This window comes from Centropristis striata, chromosome 14 (assembly GCF_030273125.1).
Source record: "Centropristis striata isolate RG_2023a ecotype Rhode Island chromosome 14, C.striata_1.0, whole genome shotgun sequence".
NCBI lineage: Eukaryota > Metazoa > Chordata > Actinopteri > Perciformes > Serranidae > Centropristis > Centropristis striata.
The window spans coordinates 25485003-25493057 of NC_081530.1; the positions used below are offsets into that span (position 1 = coordinate 25485003).

The following is an 8055-nucleotide window of genomic DNA, read 5'->3' on the forward strand; positions in this document are numbered from 1 at the left end:
CAAGTCAAGTCAAGTCATCACATGCATTCCTACCTGCTGCATGGCAACTTGTGGCTGAGCAGGCATGTGCTGCTGGGGATTGCGGACTCCTGCGGCATATTTGTACTGAGGGACTCCACGCACAGGGGCGGCTGCTGCAGCAGCAGCGGTGGCTGGTCGCGGGCCCATGGCTTGAGCTGCTGCAAGAGGAGCCAACAGAAACATAAACACCACGACAAGTAGCAGTCGTACAGTTGAACTGTATTTGATGTGCAGTTAGACTATTGATTGAGTGTAGGTGACTGACCAACGCGCTGGGCAGACATCATGCGAGGCACCTGGGAGGCCGGCCGCATGGCACCGAAGGTCTGAGGGCGTGGTCCTGAGGGACGCATGGCACCCGGCATGTTCTGGAAATCTATAAATGCACAAAAACAGAGGGGCTTCAAGTATAAATACAAACTTTTAATATTTTTACATTGCCTGAAGGCCACCGTAGGTTCTCCTACATGCTTGGGAAGGGAGGGGTGAGAGGAGGAGTATTCAGTTGGTTGCAATTTGCAACCTCACCACTAGATGTCACTAGATTCTACACACTGGTCCTCAAAAGTGTTTTTAAAAATCACAGTAATATACACAATGTTGGAAGGGGTGGGAGACTCACGTTGTGGCCGGACTCCTTGGGTGGCCCAGCGTGGACTCGGGCGGAGTTGGGCCATCTGTCCAGCAGCTGGGTAGTAAGCAGCACGGTTCTGGGCCTGAGGTATGGCTGCCATGAAGTAGCCAGAGGGCGGGGCTGGCTGGTAGGGGTTGATGACTGGGTTTGGCACTGCACGCACACTGGCCATGCGCTGCATGTACTGGTTGGTCAGGTGGGCTTGACGTTCCTCCTTCCGCTGGGCCAGGGCCACATACAATGGCTTGGTGGCTACAATACGACCGTTCATTTCTGTCACCGCTTTGGTGGCCTCCTCTGGCGACGAGAAGCAGACAAAGCCGAAACCTTTGCTGCGCCCGCCCTCCATCATAACCTGAGAGCAAGAGTCAAAAGAAACTACTGAGTGAATCTGGACACCAGTAAATGAAAACCGTTTCATCCACAAATGAATAACAGAAGAAAAGTAAACGGCTGAGGCCCTACCTTGGCACTGGTGATGGTGCCAAACGGTGTGAACTCCTTTCGAAGACGTTCATCGTCAATTCCATCATCAAGGTTCTTCACGTACAAGTTGACACCCTAAAAAATAACAAAAGTATTGTTAACTTATGTGTTTACATTAGTTTGGGCTAATCCATGCAAATGGAATGAAAATGTCCCCTTACTTTTTAATAAATGTATTTGTCTGTAATACATATTTATCCCCAGAATCCATGGAAGAAATGTGGGGCCCATGAATTACAAAAGTCACTGTTGCAGCTATTTTGGCCAGTGTAACCTACTAGCGAGGGACCACTGAATTTGACAAAGCTGCAGTCACTCAATATGCCAGACCAGACAATGACCGACGGCGCAGATAGGAAGCGGCTGTCAAACTATGACACATTATTTTGGTGCAAGAAGATGCTGTGAATGTGAAAAAGAAAATGGACCTGGTAGCGAGTCATGCGGTCTTGTTTCATTTGCTCGAATTTGCGCTTGAGCTCAGTCTGTCGCTCCACCTTCTTCTGGGCACGGCCAACATAGATGAGCTTGCCGTTGAACTCCTTCCCATTCATCTCGTCCACTGCCTATAGCACACAAGAAACTATGTCAACATCGGGGCACTAAATGGTGGACATTTCCAGGTGGTTGCAACAACTCTTACCTTCTGGGCGTCCTCATGCCTCTCAAAGCTGACAAACCCGAAGCCTCGAGACTTTCCGCTGTCATCTGTCATGACCCGGATACTCATGGCGTTTCCTAGACAACAGAAAGATTACCTTTAGTGACTATATATTACCCTATAATGTTTTTCTGCAGAGGATCAAAACACTTTATATGTATGAATGGGAGCAGACCAAGTCATTTTAAAGAGCTATAAAAAAAAAAAAATGGACCTGACTGACCGTATTTACTGAAGTATTCCCTCAGCTTCTCATCATCCATGTCTTCACCAAAGTTTTTAACGTAGACGTTGGTAAACTCCTTGGCGCGGGCGCCCAACTCAGCCTCGCGTTCTTTGCGAGATTTGAAGCGACCCACGAATCTGAAGTGGACATTTAGCAAAAATTTTAGAGACATCAACCACATTATTTATAGGAATAAAAAAGTTCTGCTCATCACAACTGCATAGCCAATTGTGAAGCCAGATCTTTAAGTAAAATGTACCAGTTACCTCAGTATCATCAAGCTCATTATACGTTTTTACACACCACCCAATTATATGCGTAATGCATGTAATAAAGCAGTTAATTTGCCACAAATCTATTTTGTGCATGTAAACGAAGTCACTGAATGAGATTACTGAATCAATATTCTGTTTGTTGGCCTTATTTTCCGAAAAATATACTAAGCTGGTACATAGTAAATTAAAATGAAGATTCCGTTAATATGCCTCTCTGCTCTTTGTGTACAACAACCACAGCAATGCACAGAGTTTACCGTAAATAGGAAAGAGGATGTGAGTCACAAACTGCGATAAATATCCCAGTTGAGTCTTTTTCTGAATATGGTGTATACATGTGCAAAAAAATGCTCCTAAAACCTGAATAATATCCTATGAGTCCTAATGGGAAAATGTTACATTCGGAATAATGCTGTATTCTGAATATCTAAATGTTTACACAAACTCTATCAATCGCAATATTGTCATATTTGAAATTTTAGTGCGCATGTTAATGTAGTCACTGACTTTCACTGCAAATGCTCAAGAATTATTGTGCAACCTTCAGTCAGACCCCTTGCAGTGTTAATAGAAGTCTTTTTTTTCTCCATTCCACACATTAGTATGCACCAGTTTAAAACTAATTAAAACATTCACTTACACTTTTCGGTCATTGAGCAGCATGCCATTCATTTTCTCAATGGCTCGTTCGGCTGCTTCCTGAGTCTCAAAATGCACAAAGCCGTAGCCTTTAGAGCCATTCTCGTCACAAACCACCTTAGAGAAAGAAAACACATGCTGCTTTTAAGCCACACACACAAACGCACATGCAGTATCTCAAACCTGAATAGACTGTTGGATCACACCTGATATATTAGTCTAGTCTATTAAACTAACTGATGTTCTTTGTATATTACTTTTTTTTTTACTTCAACTGTGTTACTGTTAAAACCCATTTCCCATCTCCATCTATTGCTTCCATTGGAAATATATATTTTTGAGCTGCTCTGGAAGAGGATGTATAGTTGATATTTTAATATTAATAGGAATACAGATCATTTGTTTCTGTTTTCTTTTGTCCTTAAACCTAAGAAACTGTTGGGGGGGGCTGAGACGCAGGTCTTTCACGTCTCTGTAGTGCAAACAACTCTAGGACATTTACAAGGCACACACATGCGAATGACGCCGTTCCCCTGATCCTTAACCATAACAATGACTGTTGACCACCCCCGTTTCATGTCAGGTAGGACAAGATTGGAGTGGGCCACTAGTCTTTACCTTGCATGACAGGATGTTGCCAAAGGCAGAGAAAGTGTCGTATAGAGCCTTGTTGTCAATTGACTTGTCAAGATTCTTGATGAAGATGTTTCCCACGCCGCTCTTTCTCAGTGACGGATCACGCTGCGACCACATGATGCGCACAGGTCGCCCCTTGATCACGTCAAAGTTCATGGTGTCCAGTGCACGCTCGGCTGAGGGAAGGAACACGAGAGGGAGTAGGGATTAGATTATTTAGTATACGTAAATATTTAAGTGCTGGATATGGCAGATGGGCTTGAGGGGGTTTCTAGTGCTTAAGGGTGACAGGGGAAACATAATAAAACTGTTAAAGTTTCTCCCCAGGCCATTTCTAAAGAAAAAGCTGGCCAACAGCACGTTGTCATGGTGTGAAAAGATATCTTCATCCATTAATGCCTGAAGTGTTCCATTCCTTTTTGTTCCTTGCTCCAGGGCAGTTTGACACTTGAGCTGAAACCAGATATTTTTTTGTCTTCTTCACTTAAAAACTTACATAAATGATTAATCAGTTAACTTTATCACTGGACCAATAAATCAGGATTAATTGGCAGTGGTATCGCCAATGACTAGAAATGTAAATAACTACAAATCAAGAAAGGAAGGAATAACAAATGAGTTACAGAAAACACAATACTGGGTGGGGTCACTTAACATAATAATATATACTGTGAGTTTCTAGAAACTGCCAGAATCTTGCCTCTCCATTCATAGTGTGTGAGTTATCCCTTTCACATCTCTCATCTAATTAAGCCACCATTGTTTATGGTTTAGAAGACTTTTAATGTGAAGGAGTCCCTTTACTGGCTTAATCTAAAAAATAAAAAAAAGACTAAAAAGAGAAAGCATCCTGTGTAGTGAGGTTTGAGGTTAAGAAAATGAACCATATCACATATATTAAAAAAACTTTACCATCAAATAAAATTTTAATAGGGATGTAATGCATGGATTTAGTGATCCATTCCCATTATCATGGCAAAAGTGAAGATAGATAGATAGAATAGATTTTTAATTTCTGAATTTATTTAAATGTAAAAGGATGGGCAAATGTTAAATGGGCAAATTATATTGTCTAACATTAATCATAGGCCCCTGAATTGAATCGTATCATACGGTGGCAGTGATATCAGCAAGTATTGTCCAATATGGAACTTGTGATTAACACACCTACTATACAGGATAACCCATAATACTTGCAATGTTAAGAGGCTATTGGTGCATAAACCTCAACAGAATACATCTTTCAAAACACAGAAACACACCCAGGAAAATCAGCAGGCATGCTCTTATCAGAGATGTGCAGAAAATGTTTTGTGGTGGAGGGTAGATATTTAGCTTCAGTGGAATGTAGGGTTGACACATTCTAACATTTTAGGAATACTATACATACTATATTGTCTTTAAAGTTAAAAACAGGGTTCGTACACTTTAGCAGTGGTCAAATTCAAGCATTATTCAAGGACTTTCAAGGTCAATTTTCATGCTTTTCTAGTGTCTTACAACTGTTGTAAATTGCATGTTTTAGATGAGTACTTACATACTAAAAGGGGGAGATTTCACTTAACCATACCAACAGCGATGGTATTACACTTTTAGGAGCAACAGTCTTCATTTCAGATAGGCTACTCATTATTTTTACATTGAACATGCAATTATCTATAGTCTATAGATGGATATAGTCAGATTGCAAGAGAAATACAGTAAGAACTTCAAGCATTTACAAGCACATTATCCCAAATCCCAGCACTTTTTAAACCTTGAAAATACAACATTTAAATTCAAGCATTTTCAAGCACCCGTACAAACCATGTAAATATCAATGTGAATATCACACCAAAATAGACTGGGAAGCATACTAAGAAGGTTGAATTGAACTTTTGTGTCAGCACTTTCGGCTTAACCGCTGGGGTGTTGTCCTGACTGAGGAGAGATAAAGAGGCATTGAGTATTCAGCTGGCAGCTCGCAGTCCACTGCTACATCACAGGGGTGGGCAGGGCAGGGCAGGGCAGGGCAGCTTTCTAGCTACGCCACTGCTGGGAGGTTCAACTGAGGAGACTCTACCGACAACATGTCGGCCGCAGTCACGTGTAGTGGAAAGAAGCTAGCTTTCACTTGTCACCGCCTGTCATGTTAAAACAGACATTTTTTACACATTTCTGTCGGTATTTTAATAAATTACTCACCGTCCGCTGGCTGTTGGAAGTTGACATAGGCGTATCCAAGGGAACGCCGGGTGATCATGTCCCTACAGACCCGGATAGAGAGGATGGCTCCGGCTGGGCTGAATTTCTCATACAGCATGGCCTCAGTCACATCTTGATGCAGATCCCCGACGTACAGGGAGGCCATGGGGTAACTGGGAGCGCTGGGATTCATTGTCGTTGACCGCGAAGGCTAGCAAGGTACTCGGACGAAGGCTGGATTTCTTAACGGAAAAAAGTTTTTCCCGACAGCCCAAGTGCTTCGTTCTCTAACGGTCACTGGCGTCACGTCAGTTCGGGGCTGAATGCTGATGGTAAACGTTAACAACCGTTTGCTTGTCGGTTGAAGGGTTTTTGACCAAAAATTACAAGATAAATATGTTAAAATGGCCCAACGTCGACTTCTAATGGAATTAAAACTGTCACTCAAATCTGACACACAATGATAAAAGAAAATAAACGTTACTTATCCTGCTTTTGAACCAGTAACTGAAACGTCGACTAGAAAAAAAAAACTGTCGTTCGATTTAAACGTTAGGCAGCCCCTTCTTATACGTTACCGTCCAGTCCTCGAATGTCTACTCCAGCTTCACCGTTGTTACAAAAAGAAAATAATGATTTTTTGGCTTTTTTATGTTTTGAATTTTTTTTGTATTTTTTATTTTTTTATAGAATGTGTGCCGAGCGAGCTCAGGAGCACACACGCACTCACACAGCACTGACAGCCGGGGTTTAGGGGGAGGAAATCATTGGGAAGTTGTTTAATATATACCAGTGGGCGCGTCATCGAAATGGACCAATCATCTTCCAGTGTGGTTTGAAAAAAGTCAGCAAAGGGGCGTCGACCACAACTGTACGCATGATGATGAAATCATGTAAAACGTATTGTTAAAGGCTGAAATTAACTTGTTATGCTGACCACAATAGCCAATTGTTACAGTGGAGCTGTTACGTGAATTACTCCGCAGTGGTCATATTAGGATCTACAGCACAGCGGCCCATAATCTTATGTATATCCATTCCTGCGGCTAAATAGCCACTATTACTAATGTCATGGGCTTGTCATGCCTTTGGTATGACGTTTTACTGCAACGCAACGCATGACATCCCTTGCTTGTTATTTGTGTATGGTCGTTCAGCAAATGCGATATGCTGGAATACATAACATACAAATCCTTCACATTGTAAATCTACCCTATACAGAAGTGTGATGTTCGGGCTTCATGCAGCATATGCTTTGATGTAACTCTGATGAGCCCTATCAGCTGTTATCAGGGTGAAAAATGAAAGACAGAGCCACATTACTCACTTTACTAGATTTATCTGTGTCTTTAAATACCATTGATCAGAGTTAAATTGCTACAAGTGTCACTGAATCTGATTGAAGACTTGCCCCTTGATATTGTGATAGATTTAACACTTGCTTAGACGTTTTGAAGTAGCAGTTGCTGCGGTCTGCGTGGCTGTGAAGAGGAATATATTAGACTTTGACATATTATGCAAAAATCAAATCAAGAGACTTGACCTTGTCATCGTCTGTCATTTGAGTTAGACTTGGTCTGTAGCTAGATTTTGTCTCAGTCAGGTCGGACAAATCATTTCTAAGTTTTATTTATAGATAGATTCTAAGATTTGTCAATCAAGCCTAAAATGAACAGATGTCACACCTAAATGCACCACAACATGGTTTTAAAGCCATTTCCATCTACAGAGGGCAGTGTTGTCAGTGAAAAGCTCAGATCTGTCCAAATTCACACATAACTCTGCAGCCCCCCTTTGGATGCTTTAGGTTTTAATTCACCAGAACAAAGGGAGGTGATGGATACAGTATTTTATCTCATGGATCGTACAGTAGTAAGTCACATCAGTGTCTTTTTATCAGCTAGAAGTCTTTGTGTGTAGGTTTAATATTCCCTTATTAGTCCCACAATGAGAAATTCAACCTCTGCCTTTAACCCATCCTTTTTGACACACCAGTGAATACACCACGTGTAGTGCTTATTCAAACTGGGGACCCTCTGGTTACAAGCCTGATTCCTAACTTATAAACCATGGATTATTCTTTGCAAAGAATAATCAGGGTATTTGCAATCAAAGCTGTAATTGCTTTATCACCTCCTGGATTGTGGTCTTGAGTTTGGATTGAGTTTTTGCTCCGATTGACAAGTGGATACATGGGGCCTTTTTGTGCCAATATGAGAATAATTGGGATGAGCAAGTACACAATTATCTGTTGAACCAACAAAAAAAATGTATGTGTACTCAAAGTGTGGAA

At 41.6% G+C, this 8055-nt stretch overlaps 1 protein-coding gene and 1 non-coding gene across 3 annotated transcripts in view; both read right to left on the minus strand.

The window, feature by feature from the left end:
* Positions 1 to 6520, minus strand: part of LOC131984523 (polyadenylate-binding protein 1A-like) — an 8489-nt gene extending 1969 nt beyond the window's left edge. Inside the window, exons 1-10 of one of the 2 annotated variants that reach the window (XM_059349371.1) lie at positions 5763 to 6520; positions 3561 to 3754; positions 2944 to 3059; positions 2026 to 2165; positions 1785 to 1879; positions 1570 to 1707; positions 1121 to 1216; positions 644 to 1010; positions 287 to 397; positions 34 to 176 (exon numbers count right to left, since the gene is read on the minus strand). In XM_059349371.1, coding sequence (XP_059205354.1) covers positions 34 to 176; positions 287 to 397; positions 644 to 1010; positions 1121 to 1216; positions 1570 to 1707; positions 1785 to 1879; positions 2026 to 2165; positions 2944 to 3059; positions 3561 to 3754; positions 5763 to 5955 — 1593 coding nt within the window. In that variant the 5' untranslated portion in view covers positions 5956 to 6520. Of the gene's footprint in view, positions 1 to 33; positions 180 to 286; positions 398 to 643; positions 1011 to 1120; positions 1217 to 1569; positions 1708 to 1784; positions 1880 to 2025; positions 2166 to 2943; positions 3060 to 3560; positions 3755 to 5762 lie in introns of both variants that reach the window. The other variant, XM_059349370.1, reaches the window with a different exon arrangement.
* Positions 1317 to 1452, minus strand: LOC131985683 (small nucleolar RNA SNORA5). Its single transcript, XR_009395664.1, has one exon. It is a non-coding gene; the product is annotated as a small nucleolar RNA SNORA5 (small nucleolar RNA).
* Positions 6521 to 8055: the final 1535 nt, after the last annotated feature.